This window comes from Natator depressus, chromosome 1, assembly GCF_965152275.1.
Source record: "Natator depressus isolate rNatDep1 chromosome 1, rNatDep2.hap1, whole genome shotgun sequence".
In the NCBI taxonomy this organism is placed as follows: domain Eukaryota; kingdom Metazoa; phylum Chordata; order Testudines; family Cheloniidae; genus Natator; species Natator depressus.
The window spans coordinates 343,562,610-343,587,529 of record NC_134234.1 but is presented as its reverse complement, the minus strand read 5'-3'; the positions used below and the strand labels follow the sequence as shown (position 1 = coordinate 343,587,529).

General features: G+C 62.7%; 1 protein-coding gene across 2 annotated transcripts in view; it reads left to right on the top strand.

Annotated features, from left to right (window-relative positions):
- Nucleotides 1–922: 922 nt before the first annotated feature.
- The window catches only part of FLNC (filamin C), a 55,275-nt gene continuing 31,277 nt past the window's right edge, over nucleotides 923–24,920 (top strand). For both annotated transcript variants that reach the window (XM_074942752.1, XM_074942751.1), the window contains exons 1-8: nucleotides 923–1,305; nucleotides 11,531–11,779; nucleotides 13,687–13,784; nucleotides 14,998–15,148; nucleotides 15,437–15,555; nucleotides 16,066–16,143; nucleotides 17,993–18,155; nucleotides 18,241–18,441. In XM_074942752.1, coding sequence (XP_074798853.1) covers nucleotides 960–1,305; nucleotides 11,531–11,779; nucleotides 13,687–13,784; nucleotides 14,998–15,148; nucleotides 15,437–15,555; nucleotides 16,066–16,143; nucleotides 17,993–18,155; nucleotides 18,241–18,441 — 1,405 coding nt within the window. In that variant the 5' untranslated portion in view covers nucleotides 923–959. The remainder of the gene's footprint in view (nucleotides 1,306–11,530; nucleotides 11,780–13,686; nucleotides 13,785–14,997; nucleotides 15,149–15,436; nucleotides 15,556–16,065; nucleotides 16,144–17,992; nucleotides 18,156–18,240; nucleotides 18,442–24,920) is intronic.

Genomic DNA, 24,920 nt, shown 5'->3' with positions numbered 1-24,920 from the left:
TATTCTGAGCGGCGCATCATGAGAGAAATATGAACCTCCGGGCTCCCAGCCCCCTCCGGCACTCCAGGCCCGTCCCGTCCCCTCCCCCGTGCTCGCCAGGGCTTTCCATGAGAGGGCTTTTTCTGAGCGCTGATCACACTCGGCCGCGCTCTAGCACCTTCCACCCGGGATCCCCAAGCGCCGGGCGCACACCCGGATGAATGAAGTCCGGCCCGCCCGCCCACGTGGGTTTGGTATCCCCCCCTCCGAGGGACAGAGGGGGAAACTGAGGCACAGGGAGGCCTGGAGCAAAGCCCCGGGGCAGGGACAGCGCCTAGAGCTCCAGGTGCCTGCTCGCCTTTGGTCCCCCCTCCAGCCCCCACATGCCCGGCCCCACTTCTTCCTAGGGTGCCCCCCGCGGACTGGGGTCCTGTGGCGGTTTGTGGGGGGTGCAGGGGCCCTGCCCCCCTGCCATTGTCTACAAGGAGAGAGGATCCTCCCCCTCCCCCTGGTTTGGGGCAGGTTAAAAATAGCAGCCAGATGTCCCCGGCGTCAGCCCGGGGGGGCGGCGGCCGAGCCAATCCCAGCCCCCCGCTCTCCTTAGCGCCCAATCCGCGGCCCGGGCGTTATCTCCGCGGGGAGGAAGAGAAAGTTCCCGCTCGGCTCTTACTTGTATATGGTCAGGGCCCGGCATTCCTGGGAGTCCTGCGTCCTGACGCGGGGCCCGGGGGGGCCGGCGGGCGGGCCGGAGGCGGCCCGTTAAAACCCCCCTGCGCGGGGCCCGCCGCTTCACTGGGGCGCAGCCGGGAGCCGCCGGCGCCAGCCCCCCTCGCGATCGCCGCGGCCGGGAGAGCCGCGCGTCGGGGAGCGAGTTCGCGGCCGCGCCGGGGCGCGTCGGGGAGCGAGTTCGCGGCCGCGCCGGGGCGGGTCCGGGAGCGAGTTCGCGGCCGGGCCGGGGCGGGTCGCCCCGCGCGGCGGAGATGAACAGCCACAGCTGCCCCGAGGCGCCGGCGGCCGGCGAGGAGGCGGAGGAGATGCCGGCCACGGAGAAGGACCTGGCGGAGGACGCGCCCTGGAAGAAGATCCAGCAGAACACGTTCACCCGCTGGTGCAACGAGCACCTCAAGTGCGTGCACAAGCGCCTGGGCGACCTGCAGCGCGACCTGGGCGACGGGCTGCGGCTCATCGCGCTGCTGGAGGTGCTGAGCCAGAAGCGCATGTACCGCAAATACCACGCGCGCCCCAACTTCCGCCAGATGAAGCTGGAGAACGTGTCCGTGGCGCTGGAGTTCCTGGAGCGGGAGCACATCAAGCTGGTGTCCATCGGTGAGCGCCGGGGCGGGAGGGGCCGGGGCGGGAGCACGTCAAGCTGGTGTCCATCGGTGAGCGCCGGGGCGGGAGGGGCCGGGGCGGGAGCACGTCAAGCTGGTGTCCATCGGTGAGCGCCGGGGCGGGAGGGGCCGGGGCGGGAGCACGTCAAGCTGGTGTCCATCGGTGAGCGCCGGGGCGGGAGCACGTCAAGCTGGTGTCCAGGGGTGAGCGCCGGGGCGGGAGGGGCCGGGGCGGGAGCACGTCAAGCTGGTGTCCAGGGGTGAGCGCCGGGGCGGGAGGGGCCGGGGCGGGAGCACGTCAAGCTGGTGTCCAGGGGTGAGCGCCGGGGCGGGAGGGGCCGGGGCGGGAGCACGTCAAGCTGGTGTCCAGGGGTGAGCGCCGGGGCGGGAGGGGCCGGGGCGGGAGCACGTCAAGCTGGTGTCCATCGGTGAGCGCCGGGGCGGGAGGGGCCGGGGCGGGAGCACGTCAAGCTGGTGTCCATCGGTGAGCGCCGGGGCAGGAGGGGCCGGGGCAGGAGCACATCAAGCTGGTGTCCATCGGTGAGCGCCAGGGCGGGAGGAGACGGAGAGAGCAGGATTGGCGCTGAGTGTGCCCCTGACATGCCCGTTCACACCCCCGGTGCTGAGTGTGCCCCCGACAGGCCCACAGTGTCAAGTGTGCCCGCAACACGCCCACCCATGCCCACAGTGTCGAGTGTGCCCGCAACACACCCACCCATGCCCACGGTGTCGAATGTGCCCCTGACACGCCCACTCACACCCACTGATCTGCACATGCCACTGACACTCACAGCATGTGCCACTGACACCCCCCACCCACACACTGATCTCTCACACACTGTGCTCTGTCTCTGAAACCCCTGCACAAACCCTGATCTGAGTGTGCCACTGACACACCCCTCACACTCACTGATTGGTGTGGTGCCACTGACACTCCCCCCCACTGATCTGCATGTCAGACACACTCAACCCACTCACCCACACACTGGTTTCTCTCACACGCTGTGTTGTCTCTGACACACACCCTCTGATCTGCATGTGACGCTGACACACCTGCTCACACACTGTGATCTGTGTGTCCCTGACACATTCACATACACCAGGGCTTCTCAAACTGGGGGACAGGACCCCTCAGGGGGTCATGAGGTTATTATGTGGGGGCTAGCGAGCTGTCAGCCTCCACCCCAAACCCCACTTCGCCTCCAGCATTTATAATGGTGTTAAATATAGAAAAAGTGTTTTTAATTTATAAGGGGGGGTCGCACTCAGAGGCGTGCAATGTGAAAGGGATCACCGGTACAAAAGTTTCAGAATCACTGACTTACACTGATATGTGTGTGACACTGACACACCTGCTCACACACACTTATTTCTCTCACACAATGTGTTGTCCCTCACATCCACTGATCTGTGTGTGCGCCCCTGAAACACCTGCTCACACACATTGATCTGTGTGCCCCAGACACGCTCACTCATACTGATCTGTGAGTGACACTGATACATTCATACCTCACACCTGCTGGTCTCCGCATGTCACTAATGCAGATGCCCCCCCATCTCTGTGTGTCACTAACAGTCACACACACGCACCCACACACATACACATCTCTGTGTCTCACGAATGCCCTTGTTCCCCTTACACACACACACAGATCTCTCGCACACTGTGCTCTGCCACTGACCCACCCACTGATCTCTGTGGCCCTGACACACACACCGATTTCCGCCCCCCCATCCCTTCACAGGGTGCCTCACACTGAAGCCGATGGCCTCCTTACACATGTAGCTCGCTTTTTCTCCCCTAGACACACACTGCTCACCCTGACCCCCAGATCTCACCCCCACGCTGATATCACACGTACACCCCCCAGGTCTCTCTCTCACACTCACTCACACACACACAGCTGCTGCCTCTCCCTGGTATGCAGTTCACTAGCAGGCCAGCCAGGTGCCCTTCCTCGGAGAGGTCAATACCGGGCCCAGGCGGCTCCTTCTCCTGTGCTGGTTTTGCTTGTGTGTGTTTTGGTGGGACAGTGAAACTCTCCCTCCTCTCTCCTGGGGGGGCTCTCCCCCTACCAGGCTGCCCCCCTCCCAAGAGTTTGCCCCAGCAGGCTGGGCAGCGTGGGAGACGCAGGCAGGGGGAGACCAGTGCGGGGGCCCGGGCACTTGCTGCCCGTTGCTGTCTGTGAGCTGGCCCAGGGAATTAAGGGGATTAGCTGGCATGGGGGGGATGGCTGGAGCCACACGGGCAGGAAGGAAAAACAAACGAATCCGAGGGCCCCGGCTCTCACGGCCCCCGCTGAAACCCGCCAGGCCCCTGGCAGAAAGCTGGCCGGGGTGAGATCGGCCCCAGCCCCACATCTCTGTGCAGGAGGCTCCTGTCCTCCCATCCCCGCGGCGAGCCCCCCCTGGCCTGGCGAGGGGCGGGGGTTTCCCCGTGTGAGGAGGACAGGCGGGATCCGGCTGGGCTACAGGCCGGGGGGTGTGGGGGAGACCTGTGCCTGCCCCTGCCCCATCCATTGGGGGTGCTGACAGGCTGCTGCTGTTGGCAGGGGGCATGGGGGCAAAGCGAGAGGGGGCAGTAAATACTCCAGGGAGCTTTCTGGGCGGTCTGGGGCTTTGATTTGTTCAGCCTTCATAGTAGGGGAGGAACTGAGTGTTTGGAGCAGCCCCCCCCCAGCCTGCACACTTGTTCCCTGGCGTCTCTGAGCGTCCCTGTCTGGCTCACAGAGCGAGGGGAAGGGCAGGGCTCGCAGATCTGTTCCGAGCAGCATGTGGGGCTAGCCCCAGCCTCCTGAGCAGAGAGGGGGCCCCTCGAAGCGTGGGGCGGATCCAGCCCCAGCTCTGGCCCTTGTTGTCTGCCCAGCGCTGGTTCCACAGGGGGCTCAGCCCTGAAACATGCGGCATTGCCGTGCCGCGGTTAAACAGCTGCCGCGTCCCACCCCAGAGGCAGCTGCATTCCGGCACAGGGCGAGCGATTCCCTTGGGCCCAGAGCCGCTTGCAGGGGCAGCAGGCCACTGAGGGTCGGCGTGGCCGTTTGCAAAGCCCCGTGGAGCCTCCCCCCCCTGCGGCCCCCCGCCGTGACAGTCCATTTGTGATTTCATCCCTGCCTGAGCCAGGACAGAGCTTTGGCCCCTCGCCCAGGCCTGACCCGCGCCGCCCTGCCTGGCTTCCCTCTCGCTCAGAGGGGGCGGCTGCAGCCTGGCCCGGGCCCCCGCTCAGATCCCAGCCCAGGCCGTGCCGTACCGAGAGCTGATCCCAGCAGCTGTTGCCTGGCTGCCGAGGCGGCCTGGCCCGGATTTATTGTTCTCCCTCTGGGTGGTGCGGGGGGGGGGGGGGGATTCAGACCCTGGATCTGAAGCCTAAAAAGGGCTGTGGAGACAGGCTTAGCCTGCGGAGTTAACCCTTTGGTGTCCAAAACCGTCCCCCCTCCCCCCCGAGTGGGCGGTGAGCTCCTGGGCACGGGGTGTGTTTGGGTGGGGGCTTGGTAAGGGCAGATGCTGCGAGCTCTGGGTAGCTGGGATGGGAGCGAGTGAGAGCAGCCAGGATGGGGTCTGGGCCCAGGGGGCTGCCCGCAGGCTGGGGCAGGGAGGAGCCGTGAGGGGGCGGATGAGGCAGTGGGACATGGCAAAGGGGCTGCAGGGCCAGAGGAGAAGGGGGGGGCTCACAGCTGGCAGATACCCGGCCTGTGGCGCGGGGGCAGGGGCTAAGTCCGGCTCCCCACGCGGCCCCCGTGGGGCAGGGGAGGCGGAGAGGCCCTGTCCAAAGGAGGGGGAGGCCTGGCTCCCCCGTTCCCTACCCCGCTGCTCGGCTGGTGCCTTCTGAGCCCGGATCTGCCCCTGGCTGGGATTTGGCTGGGGGTTCCTGGGGGGCTGTTCTCCTCTCCCAGGCTACCTCCACCGCCCAGGACCGCGTGTGCCCTGGGGCTGGCTCTCTAGAGCCACGGGCACATGTCCCAGATCCCCTCGGCTCCCCAGGCATCCTCTCTGCTAGGGGAGGGCTTGCCCTATTGCAGGGCAAGGGGGCTGGGGCAGGTCTGAGCCCCCAGTCTCTGTCCACCCCCAGCCCCACAGAAATCCAACCTGCTGGGTCTGGAGGGTTCCCAGCCCTGGGCTGGGCTAGCAGGGGGCTGTGGGTTGGGAGTGAGGGGCACCGGCAGAGCTCGGGGGGGAGCCCAGAGCTGGGCTGGCAGGGGCTGCGGGTCGGGAGTGAGGGGCACTGGTAGAAGTTTGCTGTTAGTCTCGAGCCGTGAGCTGATCCCCGCGGGGCCCCTGGCAGCGGGGCCCCGTCTCCACGCAGCCGTGGGGCAGGGAGCCCTCGGGGGCTGGTCTGCAGGGCCTGGCGGCACGGCCAGCCCCAGGCTGGAATTCCAGGAATCTCCCCAGCACCTGTCCCGGCTCCACTCCCTGCCCCACGGCTGGCGAGGCCCCTTGGGCCCAGAGCGCTCCCCCGGGCGGCCCACAGACCAAGCAATTTAAGGCAGACCCATGGGCCCATCTGGCCTGGTGTCCTGCCCCTCCCTGCTCCATTGGGTCATCTACCCTGCCCCCTCCCTGGATCTCTCCCCACCCTATGGGCCCATCTACCCCACTGTGGTATCCTTCCCCCCACCCCGCCTCATAGGCCCATCTACCCCACTGTCCCCCCCGCCACCTGCCCCATGGGTGCATCCAGCACAGCATCCCACCCCATCCCGGGTGTCCCAGGGAGATGGAGCCCTTCCTCCCCTCCTCCTTCCCCGCCCCCCCAGCCAGGGAGGCGCTGGAAGAAGCACCCTGAGGGGGCACCTAGGCCTGGTTCTTCCCCCCCACCCCAGTGTGGGGCTGGGCGGCAGCTGGTGGGTGGCAGGGGCTGGGGCGACATTCTCCAACTAATCCTGCCGCCTGCTCCCATTGCACGGGCCCAGCCCCTGCTCGCTCGGGGCAGCTGCCATGAGCAGCTGAGCTTGGGCCATCGGCCCCAGGCCCAGTGCCATCAGCCCCAGGCCCAGTGCCCCCCTCTCCTGTCCCCAGGGCTGTTCTCCCCCACCCCCAGGCCGGGCAGCTCCCCCGCTGTGCAGCCAAGGAGCCTGGGAGCTGCCATGGGGTGTTTGGGGGGGAAGCTGGGGTGTGGTGGGGGGACGGGGCAATGGGCAGACAGTGGGTGCCACGTGGGGCTGGGGTAGGGGCAGGAGGGGAACAATTGTGGGGGCGGGGTCACTGGGGACAGGGAGGGGACTGACAGTAGGGGCGGGGTCACTGGGGAAGGGGGTGGAGTTACTAGGGGCGGGGCGGGGACAAACAGCGGGGTGGGGTCACTGGGGCGTGGCTGGAACTGGCTGCAGGGGCGGTGTCACGGGTGGGGAGAGCAGGTGGGGTTACAGCAGTGGGTCAAACAGAGGGATAATGTTGGGCACAACCCATTGGTGAGAGCAATGGGGCGGGGTCTGTGATGTCAGAGGAAACAGCCAATCAGCACATTGCTAACTGGTCGCACTCGGGTTGGTTCTCAAGCAGTGGGGGGGGGGGTCGGGAGCCCAGGGACGGGCTTGAGTTGGCAGGTTCTGGGGCACGTGTGGACCTGGGGCAGGGGGCGGGTCATGCTGGGGGGGGTCAGAGGCCCCTCTCCCGGGTAAGGGGCCCATCCCACATGCCGGGGCTGACGCCTCCTGATGTGGAAACACCCCCCCCCGGCTCCGTCTGCCCGCCCGCTCCCACCACCTGCTCCCACCGCCCACTCCCACTGCCCGCCTGCCTGCCCGCCCCCACCGTGGCTCTGCCCGCCCAACTGCCCGCCTGCCCGCCCCCACCGCGGCTCCGTCTGCCCGCCCGCTCCCTCTGCCCGCCAGCCCGCTCCCACCGCGGCTCCATCTGCCCGCCTGCTCCCTCTGCCTGCCCGCCCGCCCGCTCCCAGTGACCCCACCCCGCTCTTCGTCCCCATCCCTGCTCCCCGACCGGCCGTGCCAGCCAGCCGGGCTGTGGCGCCGTGCGTGGGCCCGGTGGCTGTGGCAGACCCCTGGGGCATCGCAGGCAGGGACTGCAGGCAGGGCGGCCCTCCCCCCCCAGGAGACAGCAAGGCCAGGCGGCTGCGTGGCCCCTAGTGAGCCCCATGGTCTGGGCCTGGGGCAGCCATTGCGGCTCCCTGCCGGGGCCGGGAGGGGCCACGCCGCACGCCAGGCCCCCTCCGCCCCCGGCTGCGCTCACAGCCGCCCACTGGCTCCCTCCAGTGCTGTGGTGAGCTCATCTCTCCGGAGACAGCGGGCTGGGCTGCTCGGCACTGACCTCAGGCCGCAGCAATGAGCGGGGGGGTGGCCGGAGCCACGGGGCCGGAAAGCCGAGCTTCCCGCTGGGGCTGTTTCCCCTGCTGGAGCCCTGGGAAACCTCGCAACCGCTCGGCCCGGGTCAGCCGGGCTCTGCCGGGGACCCAACCCGTCCTGCTGGCCCAGCAGTGCTGCAAAGCCCTCTGGAGGAAGGACGGCAGGGTCCGGCCCGCGCCTTCCCCCCCAGCCACCTGCCTGCCCCACCTGTCTGATCGCCCCCTCAGCCTGGTGGAACTGAGCCTTGTACACTCGTTACACGCATGGAGCTGGCATGTTCAGACCCGGTGGCGGGGGGGATCCGCCCCAGCGGGGGGCCTCGGGTCTCCCCCTTGCTCTGGGGGGCCGGGCAGGGGGCAGAGCTTGCAGTGCTGGCACCAGGGCCTGCCAAGGGGTGACACCCTGGGATGGACTCAGCTGTCAGAAGTGCAGCAGCAGGGCTGGGTGGGGGGCCGGCAGGGGACCCCACACCTGGGCGCAGATGTTCACGGTCTCCAGTTGCTGCCCTCTTCTGGGGTGGGTTTCAGGGGCCCCCGGACGTGCTGTCCTGCTCCCCGGCCCCTCTGATCCAGCCGCAGAGCTGATAGGCCGACCCCCCCCTTCCCATCCAGGACCAGGGCCCTTCTGGGGGAGGTTGGGGGGACCCTCCCAGTGCGGGGATGGAAAAGGGGGATCTGAGTGTGGCCTGCCCCTGGTCCCCAGGGCCTAGACATGGCTGGGGGGGGGCGGGCCCAGAGCAGGTGTAGCTCAAGGGGGCCTATCCCCCTGACCCCCCGGGATTTAAACCTGGTGCCCCTAATGTTGGGTTGAGCCAGGGCACCCCCCCATAACAGCTGGGGGTATGGAGAACCTTTCATCCCAGGGTGCACACCTGGCCCCATGGGGCAGTGCAGCCACTTCTGGGGAACGTGGCAGTCGGCTGAGAGCCGCACAGTGACACTGTCTCGATGCGGGGGGCTGGGATTAAGATGAGCTCAGTGTAGCCCTGAGAGCACTGGGGCATTGTCTGGCTGGGGGGTCTCGCCAGCAACGGGCACAAGGACCCCTGGACTGTAACGATGCCAGCTCGGTAGGAGTGCACCTCCTCTGCAAGGCAGCACCTGCATGAGGGGGCCCCGCTGCCCCCCAGTACAGCGCCCCCTGCTGAGCCCCTGTCCTCCCAGCGCAGCGCCCCCTGCTGAGCCCCTGCTCTGCCCACGTAGTATCTCCCTGGGACACTGACCCCCCAGCTGGCCCCACTGTGATCTCTGCAAGGCTCCCAGCAATAACCATGGGGTGGGGGGTGGGGAATGCACAGGTCATTTCCAAACCCGGGGGCCTAACCCCCCCATCTGTGGGGCGAATCCCCTGGGGCTGAGGCTCGGCGGCCTGGGTGCAGGATCGGGCCCCAGGCCTCTTTGCTCAGACCCCTGGCCCCTTGGAACAAAGGAGCCAGTTTCTCAGCTTGTCCCCCCCACAGCACCCCCCCCCATCGCAGCTGCTGCCCGGCTGCTGCCCCTTCTGCAGCAAACAGCTGAGCGGCTCCCTTTGGTGGACAAAGGCAGCTGGGGGGGCCCTTGGGAACAGCAGCTGTTGCCCCCCCCAACACAGCCCCCCTCCGAGCCAGAACAAATCAGGCTTCGAGCCCTGGCACTGCGGCTGGCAGAGCTGGGGGTGGGGTTGGGCCGCTCTGGGCCAGTCCCTCGGTCGCCCCATCCTGGGCTGAGCTGGGGCCGGGTGCTCCCCGGTCTCCCAGACCTGCCCCCCCCCCCAACTGCCGGAGCGGGATCAGCCCCCCCAGGTCGCCTCAAGGTCAGAGGCTGGCTGGGCAGGACGCCCAGCCTGCGTCAGGGTCGGCGCTGGGCACGGGACCCGGCCCCCTTGCGCCCGCTGGGGGGGTCCCCTTCGGCGACAGCTCCGCCCCTGCTCTGCCCCCTCCCCCGTGCTCCCCTCCCCCCACAGGGATCGATGGAGCCTGGCTGGGAACATCTGCAGCCCATTACCTCCCTGGGCCAAATCCAATCGCTTTTTCCATGTCCACCGCCCCTCCCCCACTCGCCGGGGGGGGCCCACGGCGCAGAGCCCCTCCCCCCCGCCTAGCATCCCGGCTTCCCTCCCCCACACGCTGGGGGGCTGCAGCACAGGGCCCCCCACTCACCTAGCATCCCAACTGCCTCTGTCCCACATGGGCTGCCTGGGGGAATCCACAGAGCGAAGGTGCGGGGCGGGGGGATCTGATCCTTGGGAGAGGGGAGGAGCGGGAGGCCAGGGGGCTATATTGGGGCGGGGTGTAGTGCTTAGAGCAGATGATCTGGGAGCCAGGACTCCTGGGTTCCATTCCTGGCTGGGGGAGGGGAGGGGAGTTAAATGGTTGGGGAGGTGGGGGGAGCCAGGACTCCTGGGTTCTGTGCTTGGCTTTTCCACTGAATCACTGGTTTATCTTGGTTAAGTCAGTCGCCCTGCCTCAGTTTCCCGGTGCTGGCAGGGGGCAGGGGGCCGTTGTTAGTCCGGGCGAGGAGGGTTTGTGCAGCGATGCCCCCCGGGAGCCCAGGCTCTACGCCGCTGGAAGGCCGCTCATGCTTTGCTGAGCCCGGCAGCCCCCAGCCCCGCGTCCCCGGCATGAGGAGCTAGCGGCCCATGGACGTCTCAGACCCACACGCGGGTTGGGCCGCCAGCTCTGAAATGCAGCCACCTCTGGGGTGAGGTGCGGCCGCTGGGTGATGCTGGGTACGAGACAGTCCCTCCCTGCCCCGTGGGAGGGCAGAACATGGCCGGCAAAGCTGACAAGTGCCGGGATGGCAGGGGTCACACCCCGCCGCGTGGCACCAGCACCGAGCGGAGGGCACCCTCGTGGGAAAGTCCTGCCCACCAGGGGCATTCCCACTGGCGTCCAGCTGGGGCACGGGGCTGGCACAGACCCAGCCTGCACCGCGCCCAGGAATGGGCCCACCATTCCTCCAGCATTGGCATCTCCCCGCTTGGCCCGGCTGCCCCCTCAGCCGGGCAGAGGTGCAGGGCCTGCTGGGGGTGTGAAGCAAGCCGGGCCGGCGTTCCCATCTGCCACAGGCCGTGGCGCAATGCTGCCCGGAGGAGCGCTGCCCCCTGCGGGCTGGGAGTGAGACTGGCCGGCTGTGTGTCAGAAGCTCCGTAGCGCTCCGCGCTGGCGGGGATTCTCCCACAGCTTGGGCTTAGCAGGATGCCTGGCGTGTGGGGCGGGGGGGGGCGGTGGAGTGACAGCATGGTGGGGGGAACCCAGGGCAGAGACCAGAGGCGCAGGGGGAGGGGGAAGGAGCTGCAGTGGGGGGGTAGGGGATCAGGCTGGATTGGAGGCATTCAGTGCTCGGCCTGCACTGGGCCTCCCTGCCCCGGGGCACCCCCTGTCTCTCCTGAGCCTAAGACCTGGGGGGGTCCATTGTTAGGGCCCCCCCCCAGCTCTGCTCTCAGCCTGGCCCCTGTGGCTCCGCCCGGCGAGTGTTTATGGAAAGAGTGAGGAGCAGGAAGGGGCGGGCGGGCGCATTGTTCCCTGGACCCAGGCCTGGCGCGCTGCCAGAGCACGGGGCACAGGGGGTGGGGCGGGGCAGGGGAGGGTCACACAGCACCCCATGCACCCCCGCTGGAGAGCCATGGGCGGGGGGGCCCCAGGTCACTGCCGAGGGGAGCCCCCAGCTGCCCAGTTTGAGGATGCTGTTGGGGTGAGGGGACTATTGGCGATGGGGATCTTTCCCCCCGCCCCCGCCCTGAGCAAGTTGCCTCTGGCTCTCCCCCAGGACAGGGGGCAGGATGGGACTGCGGGTCGGGCGTGAGGGGCACCGGGGGGGCTGCTTTGCACCTGCCAGCCATGTCCCGGGCGATCCCGGCCCGGTGCCCACAAGGGGGCTGCTGATGCCCGTGAGACTCCCCCAAGGGGCAGCCGGCACCCCCTGCCTGACCCCCCTGTCCCCACAGACAGTAAAGCCATCGTGGACGGGAACCTGAAGCTGATCCTGGGGCTGGTGTGGACGCTGATCCTGCACTACTCCATCTCCATGCCCATGTGGGAGGACGAGGACGAGGAGGACGCCAAGAAGCAGACGCCGAAGCAGCGGCTGCTGGGCTGGATCCAGAACAAGGTGCCCCAGCTGCCCATCACCAACTTCCACCGGGACTGGCAGGACGGCAAAGCCCTGGGCGCCCTGGTGGACAACTGCGCCCCGGGTGAGTGGCTCCCTGGACCTGCCCCGGACTCCCTGGATCCACCCACAACCCCCTGGACCCCCCATACCTGCCCCGGACCCTCCGTATCCACCCATACCCCCCTGGACCCTCCATACCTGCCCTGGACCCTCCGTATCCACCCATACCCCCCTGGACCCCCCATACCTGCCCTGGACCCTCTGTATCCACCCATACCGCCCTGGACCCCCCATACCTGCCCTGGACCCCCTATATCCACCCATACACCCATGGACCCACTGGACCCCACCATATCCCCTGACCTGCCCTGGACCCCCTGTATCCACCCATACACCCTTGGACCCCCCTCCCCCCCGTATCCCCTGCAGCCCCCTGACCTGCCCCAGACCCCCTGTATCCACCCATACACCCCTGGACCCTCCCAGACCTGCCCCGGACACCCCAGATCCTCCCATATCCCCTGTCCCCCCTGTCCCCATACCTGCCCTGTACCCCCCCATACCTGCCCCGGATCCACCCATATACCCTCATACCCCTTGTACCTGCCTCGGACCCCCCTGTACCTGCCCTGTACCCCCCGCATCCCTGTACCCCTTCGTATGCCCCCTGTACTCCCCATATGCCGCACACCCCTCATATGCCCCTGTACCTGCCCTGTTCCCCCGTATGCCACCCATACATTCCCGTACCTCCCTGTATGCCCCCCACACCCTTGTTCCTGCCCTGTACCCACCCTGTAGCCCTGTACACGTGCCTAGTACACCCCCTGTACACACACCTGCCCTGTACACCCCCACACATCCACTATATACCCACACCCAGTACACTCCCCTACACGCACACCCTACAGGCACCCACCTATCCAAAGACCCCTACAGACATCCCCTGTTCAGCCCCTGTTTCCCCCCCCCCAGACACCCCCATCCCCCTGACAGACACCCAGCTCCGATATCCACACACTGTACACACCTGCCCCCCACTCCCTGTACAGCACCCCCCCGGCACACACAACTCCCCCGGAACCCCCCAGGGCCTGTGCACCACACTCAACACACAAGGCCATGCCCTGCCCTTCCCCCACTCCCAACATGCAGACCCCACAGCACACGGCAGTGCAGATCCCACCCCAGACATGTGCCCCCTCCCCCTGCGCACACGGCTTGGGGGGCCCCCATCTCCCTATCCCCCCCAGCTTGGGGGTCCTCCAGCTCCCTGTCCCCCTGCGCACATGGCTTGTAGGCCTGCCATCTCCTCTTCCCATCCTGCCCGGCTGCCCTGCTCTGGCAGACAGCTGCTGCGTCCCACCCCAGAGCGGGCTGCATTTCAGCGCTGGGGACATGGTACCTGGCAGCGGCCGGGCTTAGCCAGACACCTTGGGTGCCACTGGGCAGGGTAGGGGGGAGCGCAGCACCACGTGGAGGGCGGCTCTGGGCGTGGCACCAACGGGCACATCGCTCTGAGCCTAATATTTGGAGCAGTCCAGTTCTCTGCCCTTCGCCACCTCTCACTGCCTGGGAGCGCCAAGCGCCCAACACGTTCCCAGCCTGGCCGGGCCAATACACCCGTGCCTGCTGCATGGCCCAGATGGGGAAACTGAGGCCAGGCCTGGCTCTACCCACTCGGCGCACTCCCTCCGCAGGCAGCTCTAGGCTGGACAGGAGCAAGGAAGGAGCCGTCCTGAGTCCAATCGGGGGGCACAGGAATCTGGCTCCTGTTTGTCTCCTCCCCCCTGCAAGAGTGGGGGGCTCCCATGCCTGTGGAGACCCCGGCAGGGATCCAGGAGCCCCCAGACCGGAGCTGGCACAGTGCCAGGGAAGCCCACAATGCCCCATTGTCAGCAGGGCTCCTGGCGAGACATATCTCTCTGCCAAGGCCGTGCCCGCCCCACCCGCCGGTCTGACTCCATCTCCCGAACTCCTGCCCCATAGGCCTGTGTCCGGACTGGGAGACCTGGGACCCCAACCAGCCGGTGGAGAATGCCCGGGAAGCCATGCAGCAAGCGGACGACTGGCTGGGCGTGCCCCAGGTACGGGACCCAGACGGGGGGCACCCCTGGGCACTCTGGGGCTGTTCTCTGGGCTGGGGCACAGCCCCTCCCCCGCGTGGGGGCCAGACAGGGGGGCAACCCTGGGCACTCCGGGGCTGTTCTCTGGGCTGGGGGCAGGCGGGGAAGCCAGGCATGGGCACAGCTCCCCCAGCCAGCACCCCGGGAACCAGTCGGGCCTGCTTCCCATCTCAGGGTACACATGGGAGAGTTGCCCCTGGGGCTGGGTGGGCCTGGGTGTCACCCCAGCCTTGTTAGGGACCCAGACAGGGCCTGTCCCTGCGCTGGGGAATGCATCCGGGGCGGGGGAAGGGGGTGTTACACTGACACCCCGGGGTGAAGGGGTTGGTGGCTCCCACTCAGCACCTGGCACGGCCCCAACACGCTGGCCAGCTGCTGGGAACCCAGGTCGACATTTTCTGCCCCCTCGGCCCCCCGCCCAGTCAGGGTTGGGGGGCAGCGGAGCCCTGGGGGCAGCACATTGGGGCTGGGAGCTCTTAGGGGGCTGGGAGCTCTGGGGGGGGCATGTTGAGGCTGGGGGGTTCTCTGTGGGGTTGGGGGGGCTCTCAGTGGCAGGGGCGCGTCAGAGCGGGGGGCTCTCGGTGGGGCTGGGGAGCTCTGGGTGTCGGCTCTCGGGGGCAGGGGCGCGTTGGGGCTCAGGGCTCTTGGTGGGGCTGGGTGGTTCTCGGGGACAGGGGCATGTCGGGGCCGGGGGCTCTCAGGGGCAGGGGCGTGTTGGGCAGGGGGCTCTTGGGGGGCTGGGGGGCTCTGGATGTTGGCTCTCGGGGGCAGGGGCGCGTCAGGCGGGGGGCTCTCAGTGGGGATGGGAGGCTCTCGGGTGCAGGGGCGTGTCGAGCGGGGGGCTGTCGGTGGGGCTGGGGGTTCCCGGGGGCAGGGGCACATTGGGGCAGGGGGGCTCTTGGTGGGGCTGGGGGTTCTCGGGGGCAGGGGCGCGTCAGGGCGGGGGGTCTCTCGGTGGGGCTGGGGGGCTCTCGGGGGCAGGGGCGTGTCGAGTGGGGGTCTCTCGGTGGGGCTGGGGGGCTCCTGGGAGCAGGGGCACGTCGGGGCGTGGGGGCTCTCGGTGGGGCTGGGAGGCTCCTGGGGGCAGGGGCACGTCGGGGCGTGGTGGCTCTCGGTGGGGCTGGGGGGCCCTCGGGGGCACGCCCTGAGCACAGGCCCTGCTCCCTCCCCCCAGGTGATCGCCCCGGAGGAGATCGTGGACCCCGACGTGGACGAACACTCCGTCATGACCTACCTGTCCCAGTTCCCCAAGGCCAAGCTGAAGCCCGGGGCCCCCCTGCGCTCCAAGCAGCTGAACCCCAAGAAGGCCATCGCCTACGGCCCCGGTAGGGCCCCACCCCTGGGGCTGGGGGGGCCTGGGGCAGGGGTACCTGGTCCATAACACCCTGCCCCACGTGGGAGGGGCCCCTGGGAGCCAGGGCTGCAGGGAGGGGGAGCAGGCACAACTGGACGGGAGGGGACAGGATGGGGGCAGGGAACTGGGTGTGGGGGAGGGGCAGGGGGAGGGGCAGGAACTGGGGCTGTGGGGGAGGGGTAGAAGCGCGCCGGGCAGGGCTATGGGGGAGCAGCCCCGGCTGGTGCCCCCCCTGAGCCCCACTGTCCCGGTGCCGCAGGGATCGAGCCCCACGGGAACACGGTGCTGAAGCCGGCCCAGTTCACGGTGGAAACCCTGGAGGCGGGGCTGGGCGAGGTGCTGGTCTACATCGAGGACCCCGAGGGACACACCGAGGAGGTAGGGGCTCCTGGGGGCCAGCCTGCCACTCCCTCACCCCCTGCCCTGGGGATCCCCCTGGTGGGACCAGGGCAAACAGAGAGCAGGAGCTCTGAGCAGCTGGGTCTAGTGGTTAGACCTGGGGGGCTGGGAGCCAGGACGCCTGGGTTCTATCCCCAGCTCTGGGAGGGGACTGGGTTCTGGTAGGTCAGAGCTGGGGGCTGGGAGCCAGGACACCTGGGTTCTATCCCCAGCTTGGAGGGGGTGGGTTGGGTTCTGGGGGGTTAGAGCAGGGGCCTGGGAGCCAGGATTCCTGGGTTCTGTCACCAGCTCTGACCCTGATTCCCCGTGTGACTCTCAACGATGCCCTGCACCTCGTTGCTCTCCTCTCTCTGGTGGGCACCATGTGAGTGAGTCGCCCTGGGGCACAGCTGGGCACGGCCGGGGCCCTCCTGAGGGTGGGGTGCTGGGGAACAGCCCCTTCTGGCACAGCCTCTGCCCCAGCCTCACCTCTGGGGCCTTCCTCCGCAGGCCAAGGTGGTCCCCAACAACGACAAGAAGCGGACGTACTCGGTGACCTACGTGCCCAAGGTGGCTGGGCTGCACAAGGTGAGCTGCCCGCCCGGCTGGAGCCCCCAGCTGGTGCTGCGGGACGGGGAAGGGCTGGTACCGCTGGCTGGGCCCTGTCGGCCCCTCTGTCCAGGGCCACACAGCTGCTGTGTGAGGGTTGGGGGGGCTCCCCATGTCCCGGGGGGTGTAACGATGCAGCCTCTGGCGGGACACAACTGAGTACCGATTCAGGACAAATTGCTTAGAGCAGGGCAGTCACAGCCCCAGACTGGTGGGTCTCCACCTCTAAGGCACCAAACCAGCCAGACGGAGAGGACTGCGGTCTCACCGCACCGGCTAACCACAAGTCACACAAGCAATTCCCTCAGACACTCCAGTTCCCCAGTATCACCACCAGGGCCACTCGTTATGGGGGTGACTGGCTATGAAACCAAGACCCCAGTGAAAGGAGAACGGTTCTCCCGATCCCAAAGGACCAAGCCCCAGACCCAGGTCAATATACAAGTCAGATCTTACCCACAAATCACACTGTTGCCAGTCCTTTAGAATCTAAAATCTAAAGGTTTATTCATAAAAGGAAAAGATACAGACGAGAGCTAGGATGGGTGAGATGGAATCAATGACATCCAGTGATGGCCAAGTTCTTGGTTCAGGCTTGTGGCAGTGATGGAATAAACGGCAGGTTCAAATCCAGGCTCTGGAGAACATCCCCAGCTGGGAGGGGTCGTTCAGTCCTTGGTTCAGAGCTTCAGTTTGTAGCAAGGTCCCTCCAGAGGCAGGAAGCAGGACTGAAGACCACATGGAGATAAGGCAGCTGCCTTTTATCGTCTCCTCCAGGTGGCAGGTCCCCTCACAGCAGCAAGATGGCGTTTGGAGTCACCTGGGCAAGTCACATGTCCCTGCATGACTCAGCTCTTTACAGGCCGACGCCATCGTTTACATGTTCGAATCCTAGAATATCAGGGTTGGAAGGGACCTCGGGAGGTCATCTAGTCCAACCCCCTGCTCAAAGCAGGACCAATCCCCAATTAAATCATCCCAGCCAGAGCTTTGTCAAGCCTGACCTTAAAAACTTCTAAGGAAGGAGATTCAACCACCTCCCTAGGTAACCCATTCCGGTGCTTCACCACCCTCCTAGTGAAAAAGTTTTTCCCAATATCCAACTTAAACCTCCCCCACTGCAACTTGAGACCATCACTCCTCGTTCTGTCATCTGCCACCACTGAGACCAGCCAAGCTCCATCCTCTTTGGACCCCCCTTCAGTAGGCTGCTGTCAAATCCCCCCTACTTAGTTTGAAGGCTCCCAGGAAAGCTCAGATGTGCACTGCCGTCTCCTAAAGTCCATTGTCAGTTAAGTGTTTCTTGTTTGAGCACTTACCGAGAATAGTCCCTTCTCAAGAAGCTGACCAAATGCTTCCCTGAGGCTACTTAGAATCAAGCACATTGAGATACAAGTACATAGCCAATGTTCATCACTTCAGCCACAACAACGATACGCCCAGACAGACAGCATAATCCTACCCAGCCAATCCTAACCTCTCCATAGACACCTCACACGACAACCTCTGTACCATATTTGCTGCAAATATATATATGATCTACCCGGTCACAGGTTATGTCAGTCACAGGGGGCTGTTCGATTGCTGGATGCGGGGTTCTCCTGCCCTCGCTGCCGTGTGTCCCCCCCCCCCCCCCCAGAGGTGGCCGCATTCAGGAGCGTTCAGGCCGGGAAGTGCTCTGGCAGGTCACAGGCCCTATGCAAACAGCAGCCCAGCCCCCTCCTGGCCAGGGGGCTGTGCCGTCGCCCCAGTGCCCCCCGGCCGCGGCTAACCCCTCGCCCGCTCCCTGGGCCCGGGCAGGGATTCACCCAGCGCTCTCTTGGCCCAGGTCACAGTGCTGTTTGCCGGGCAGAACATCGACAAGAGCCCCTTCAATGTCCATGTGGGCATGGCGCTGGGCGATGCCAACAAGGTGACCGCACGGGGGCCCGGCCTGGAGCCCGTGGGAAACGTGGCCAACAAGCCCACCTACTTCGACATCTACACAGCAGGTAGGGGTGCGGGGCGGAGGCCAGGGCCAGGGGGGCTGGGGGAGCCCTGCCGGGGTCTGTTGCTCACGCTGCCTGTCTGTGCCAGGTGCGGGCACGGGCGACGTGGGCGTGGTCATCGTGGACCCGCAGGGCCGGCGCGACACCGTGGAGGTGGTGCTGGAGGACAAAGGTGACAGCACCTTCCGCTGCACCTACCGGCCCGTGCTGGAGGGACCCCACACCATCTGCGTCACCTTCGCCGGCACCCAGATCCCCCGGAGCCCCTTCGCCGTCAACATCTCCGAAGGTGAGAGCCTGCCCCGTGCCCCCTCGCTGGTGCCCACCCTCTGTACCAGCCCTGTGCCCCCCAGCTGGTGCCCACCCTCTGTACCAGCCCCACAGCCCACCAGGAGGTGCTGGCTGACCCCTCCCCGAACAGCCAGTGGGGCTGGGGGATCCCTGATGCCAGGGCTGGGAGCGGGGCACAGAGGCGACCCTGGTCAGAGAGCGGGGTGGTAGGGAACAGTCAGCATGGATTCACCAAGGGCAAGTCATGCCTGACTAATCTAATTGCCTTCTATGACAAGATAACTGGCTCTGTGGATGAAGGGAAAGCGGTGGACGTGTTGTTCCTTGACTTTAGCAAAGCTTTTGACACGGTCTCCCACAGTATTCTTGCCAGCAAGTTAAAGAAGTATGGGCTGGATGAATGCACTATAAGGTGGATAGAAAGCTGGCTAGATTGTTGGGCTCAACGGGTAATGATCAATGGCTCCATGTCTAGTTGGCAGCCGGTATCAAGTGGAGTGCCCCAAGGGTCGGTCCTCGGGCCGGTTTTGTTCAATATCTTCATAAATGATCTGGAGGATGGTGTGGATTGCACCCTCAGCAAGTTTGCAGATGACACTAAACTGGGAGGAGAGGTAGATACGCTGGAGGGGAGGGATAGGATACAGAGGGACCTAGACAAATTGGAGGATTGGGCCAAAAGAAATCTGATGAGGTTCAACAAGGACAAGTGCAGAGTCCTGCACTTAGGATGGAAGAATCCCATGTACCGCTACAGACTAGGGACCGAATGGCTCGGCAGCAGTTCTGCAGAAAAGGACCTAGGGGTTACAGTGGACGAGAAGCTGGATATGAGTCAACAGTGTGCCCTTGTTGCCAAGAAGGCCAATGGCATTTTGGGATGTATAAGTAGGGGCATTGCTAGCAGATCGAGGGACGTGATCGTTCCCCTCTATTCGACACTGGTGAGGCCTCATCTGGAGTACTGTGTCCAGTTTTTGGGCCCCACACTACAAGAAGGATGTGGAAAAATTGGAAAGAGTTCAGCGGAGGGCAACAAAAATGACTAGAGGACTGGAACACATGACTTATGGGGAGAGGCTGAGGGAACTGGGATTGTTTAGTCTGTGGAAGAGAAGAATAAGGGGGGATTTGATAGCTGCTTTCAACTACCTGAAAGTGGGTTCCAAAGAGGATGGATCTAGACTGTTCTCAGTGGTAGCAGATGACAGAATGAGGAGTAATGGTCTCAAGTTGCAGTGGGGGAGGTTTAGGTTGGATATTAGGAAAAACTTTTTCACTAGGAGGGTGGTGAAGCACTGGAATGCGTTACCTAGGGAGGTGGTGGAATCTCCTTCCTTAGTCATTTTTAAGGTCAGGCTTGACAAAGCCCTAGCTGGGATGATTTAGTTGGGGATTGGTCCTGCTTTGAGCAGGGGGTTGGACTAGATGATCTCCAGAGGTCTCTCCCAACCCTGATATTCTATGATTCTATGATTCTGTGGCAGCCTCTGCCTCTGCTGGGTGCTCTGCAGCACTCTGCTCCGGACAGCCTCTGCCCCACGGGGTGGCTGTGCCCTGTCTGCTGCAGCCTGTGGGAAGGGGGGCTCTTAACGCCCCCCCACACCCCAGTGGTGGTGCTGATCCCCCTGCCGGCCAGGAGACACCTGTGCCTGGTATGCGGCGCCCGGGGCTGCTCTGTGACCTGGAAGCCCAGGGCGACCTCCCCATCCCGCCAGCCCCAGCCCCACCACGCAAACAGGAATCCCTGACTCACCGTGGCTTCCTCCCGCTGCTGGGCCGCCCTGAGACGGCTTCCCCCGCCCCGTTCACACTCAGCCCCACCCAGGGGGGAGCCAGGCCCCTGACGGTGCCCCCCAGGTCCCAGGCAGACCAGCTGCAGCTCCGCAGGCCAGGAGGGTCCAACAGCTCCTGGCCGGCTGGATTCCCGCACAGCAGGGGTTGCGGGGCACAGTGCCTCCCCCAGGAGGAGGGCAGCGAGCCAGGGGTGGGGTCTCTGGGACACTGGCAGGAGTGGGGGGAATGGTGCTGCTGGGCTGGGGCCAGTGGGGTGGGCCTGCTTGGTCCCCTCTAGCCCATGCCCCGGGCCCTGTGCTGCGCCCCCTGTCCCCAGTGGTCTACATATAACAGCCCCAGATATTCCTTAGCTCGCCAGGGGTGGGGTGGGGGGCTCCATTCTTCAGATGGGTAAACTGAGGCACAGGGCAAGCCAGGGTTAGGATGCCCTTGCAGCTTGCTGGGAGCTGCCACCTCTCCCATTGCTCAGTGCCCCTCATTGCTGCTAGCCCTGCCCCTCCATTTCTTCCCCCAGCTCTGGGCCTCTCCACCATCCCTGTGACATTACTGACATAATCTGGGACCCTGTAGATCATCGTTGCAACCAAGGTCCTGTAGTGGCACCAAATCTTCTATAAAGGGGGTCAAATAAGGTGTCTAAGACAAGGTTAGGGTTTGCTGCTTAGGATTATGCTGTCTGCTTGCATGTATCATTGTTGTATTTAAAGTTATAAGCATTGGCTCTCTACTGTCTGTAGTTCAAACTTGTCCTATGCTTCTGGGTGACACCCCAGACAAGTTGGGGTCAGCTCTGCCTAGCCAGCTGGATGGCCCATGAAGGACCATCAGCTACACACCTGACCCATTGAGAGAAGGCAGATACACCTTGCGACTCAGCCAGGTACGCAGGCACCTGCCTATGGCCAGACCTCTGAGGGTTTTCCAGGCCGTGTGAGGGGCAGCTTGTCCCTGGGACAAGGAAAGCAGAGACCACATGGCAGGAGACTGTAAAAAGCTGCGGCAGCTCCTCCATCTTGTCTTCAATCCTACTTCTGCCCTCTGGAGGGACCTTGCTACAAACTGAAGCTCTGAACCAAGGACTGAACGACCCCTCCCAGCTGGGGATGTTCTCCAGAGCCTGGATTTGAACCTGCCGTTTATTCCATCACTGCTGCAAGCCTGAACCAAGAACTTGGCCATCACTGGATGTCATTGATTCCATTTCACCAATTCTAGCTCTCATCTGTATCTTTTCCTTTTATGAATAAACCTTTCGATTTTAGATTCTAAAGGATTGGCAACAGCGGGATTTGTGGGTGAGATCTGACTTGTATATTGACCTGGGTCTGGGGCTTGGTCCTTTGGGATCGAGAGAACCGTTTTTCTTTCACTGGGGTGTTGGTTTTCATAACCATTTGTCCCCATAGTGGGTGGCCCTGGTGGTGATACTGGGGAACTGGAGTGTCTGAGGGAATTGCTTGTGTGACTTGTGGTGAACCTCTCTGTCTGGCTGGTTTGGTGCCTTAGAGGTGGAAAAACCCCAGCCTGGGGCTGTGACTGCCCTGCTTGAAGCAGTTTGTCCTGAATTGGCACTCTCCGTTGGGTCCCGCCAGAACCAGCAGCGTTACAGTGGCGTAGTCATGCTAGGATCCACAGAACCAGGTCAATTAAGCTTTGGGTCAGAACCCCACGCTACCCAAATTTGACTTTTGGTATTGAGAGTTCGGTTGGTTAAAGAGCAGTTGCAATGGGTGAGCAAAGAGCATATGAGGGGCTTGACAAAAAAGCCCTGAAAGATTTGTGTTCAGAAAAGAGGATAAGCTTTAGAAAGAAAGCTACAAATCAAGAACTGAGAGCTCTGTTAATGGCCAGGGATCAGAAGGCAGGAGCACAGGGCTTACCTGAGGCTGCAGAAGCAATTAGAATGCAGAAGGCAGCAAGTAATCTGCAACTTGAGCATGAACAAAAACTGGCAGATACGCGAATGAGAGCGAAGCAAGCCTTGGCCCAGCTGGAGAAAGAAGCCAAAGAAAGGAATGCTGAATTCGAAAAAGAAGCTGATGAAAGGAAGAAGAAAGCTCACCAGATGCAACAGAAGACGCCCAGACTTCTGCTTCCAGTCAAAAAAGCAATGGAAGAAGAGCAGAAATTGTATCCTCTTGGAAGTCCAGTTTATAACAATGTTGGTATGTTGCATAACTCTGAGCAGTTGTCTGGGTGTAACCAAATGTACCCCAACACTGCCACCTTATATGTAAATGCTGTTACTGTGAGTTCAGTAGAGGGTGGCCCCATAAATTGTGCCAATGCTCTGTATGGGAGTGGTGGTGAAAAATTCAGAGAGTGTAAAAGTCAATGGTAAAAGCTGTTTAGGGCAAATTATGGCTTCTAACATCACTCTTGTTAAAGCAGATCTAGTGAAAGAGGAAGATTACTTACCAAATCATAGAGTGAATGTTGTAGTCCTCTGTGAGCTTACTGTAAGCGTGCCTTTAGCCAGAATCCACCTTGAATGGGATGGTACTAAGCATGAAGTTATAGTTGGTGTAAGGAAGTTACTGCCTAAGGATCTTTTGACTGGGGAAAATATTAAAGCTTTGTTCAGTCCAGGTAGCCAGTCACAGGAAAGGAATGATCTTAAACCTGTGTCTATTATGGGCAATGATTTGCCTGGGGAGGGTTTCTCCAAAGGTTTGTCTAAGGAAAAGAGCAGTTTGTCTATGAATGAGGTTTCGGAATGTCTGTCTAATGTCTCAGAAGTGAATCTGGAGTTAGATAAAGAGCAGAAAGAACTCATTGGTCAGGACAATGTTTCTCAGGAGCAGATGAAAGTGGATGGTCAGGTGGAAGCCCTAACTGAGGAAGGAAAGGGTCGATTTTTGATGGGTGATGGATTGTTGGCTAGTACAGCTTGTAAAAGTGAACCTGGAAAAGGTAACTGTGATTTGCTGGAAGTACCTCAGAGTAGTGAAAAGAGCAGCAGGTTATCTGTTGGGAGTGGTAATGTGCCTGGTATGGAAAGTTTGGATGAGCCTAGGCAGCCTTGTGAACTGATGGCTGTGTCTAGTCAGCAGGGTGGGAAGGCGAGGAGAGTGGAAGATGTGTCCCTAGACCTTACCTATTACCTGGGTGGAGAATTGTGACAGGGAAGGAAACATGCCTGTGTCTGTCAGGGGTATTGACTTGCCTATGGAGGGAGCTACCCCGGTCTCCAAGCAGTTGTCTGTGACCAGCCTTGTGTGCTGGGGCCAGGGGAATGAGATCCCAAGCTGGGTGTCAGGTAAAGGAGAAAGTGTGTCCGGCTCTTCTTGGTCTGTGAAGCAGACAGAAGGGGCCTTTCAGCCTGTGATGGTTGAGGGTCGTGCAGTTGTCTCAGAGTTGGTTCTGGATTCAGCTAAAGCCCAGGAAGGGAAGGGTCCTAAGTTTGTGTCTGCTCGGGAGAATGGCCCTGTAACTAGGTTGCATCCAGTCAGTGTCATGGCGAAATCCCAGAGCCCAGACAATTCTGGTGCTTGTATTTTGCCCGTTGCTAGTGTGTGGCTGGGAAAGGGTGTCGCAACTCTGTCTGATCAGGGTGAGATCCTAGCCAGGGCACAAGGAGAGCATGAAGGGGATTTGATTGTGTTACCTACTGAGGGTGTGGAAACCTGTAGCAAGAAGGAAAAGATTCCTGAACTTGTGTGTGGCAAAGGGAAGGAGAATGCTTCTGACCTTTTATCTAGGAAATCTGTCAGTTTACCTGAAAGGGGATTGTGTAGGAATCCGCCTGATGGGCCAGAGGTGATTCTGGATGTAAAGGAGACCCAGAAAGAGTCTGTTATTGCTCAGGAAAGTGTTCCTCTAGAGCAAGCCCTAGGTGAAGAGGGAAAAGGCAGAATTTCTGTGAAGGATGAATTGTTGCATAGAAAAGCCCCTCGGGAAAGGAATCCTCATGGAGTCTTTGCAAGCAGTTTACAGCAACTGAAGGGTGTGAAAGTGATTTAATCAAGAAAGTTTCAGTTCCTAACAGCCGGACATTTTCTGCTGTGAATGGATCCACTGACTTTCCTGTTGAAAGATCCAGTATGGATAGCTTGAGAAGGTCTCAGATGGAGTGAAAGCTGTTAAGAAAGTTGAACAGTCCTCTAACCAAGTGGCTGGGTTTGGCCAGCTTGTGGGGGAGACAAGGTTGTCGAGAGAGGAGTGTCTCCATGCTGATTCGGTAAGTGAACAGTCTGTGTCTCCGGTTCAGAGGGAAGACCGGGTAGCTGAGTCTGCAGAGCAGAACAGCTGGGCAGTTAATCTCTTGAGAATGCAGGGGATGGCTGGTAAACTCTCATCTCCAGGCACTTTGGATATGACTTGTAGTATCTTGGTGAACTTAACATCTAATCCCATGTGGAATCAGAGGTTGGTAATGGAAGGACCACAGAACTTTGAGTCTAGCTTGTTAGTGAAAATGGACGGTATCTCTTTAAGACAGAGTCCAGCCTTGGAATTGGTAGCAGTTTAGGATCTGAAAACTGGTGAACTGGCTCCTGTCTGGGGTAATGCAAATTACTTGGCTGGCAGGGAGAAGAAGAACTTGCTAATAGCTGTTAGCACAGAGAGCACACCCAACCAGCCAGTGAATTCTGTTAAGCAAGAGAAATCAGGGTTTGATCCTTCAGGACAAGGAGGAAAAAGAGAACTTAATTTTATAAAGGGAAGCCACAGGTTAAC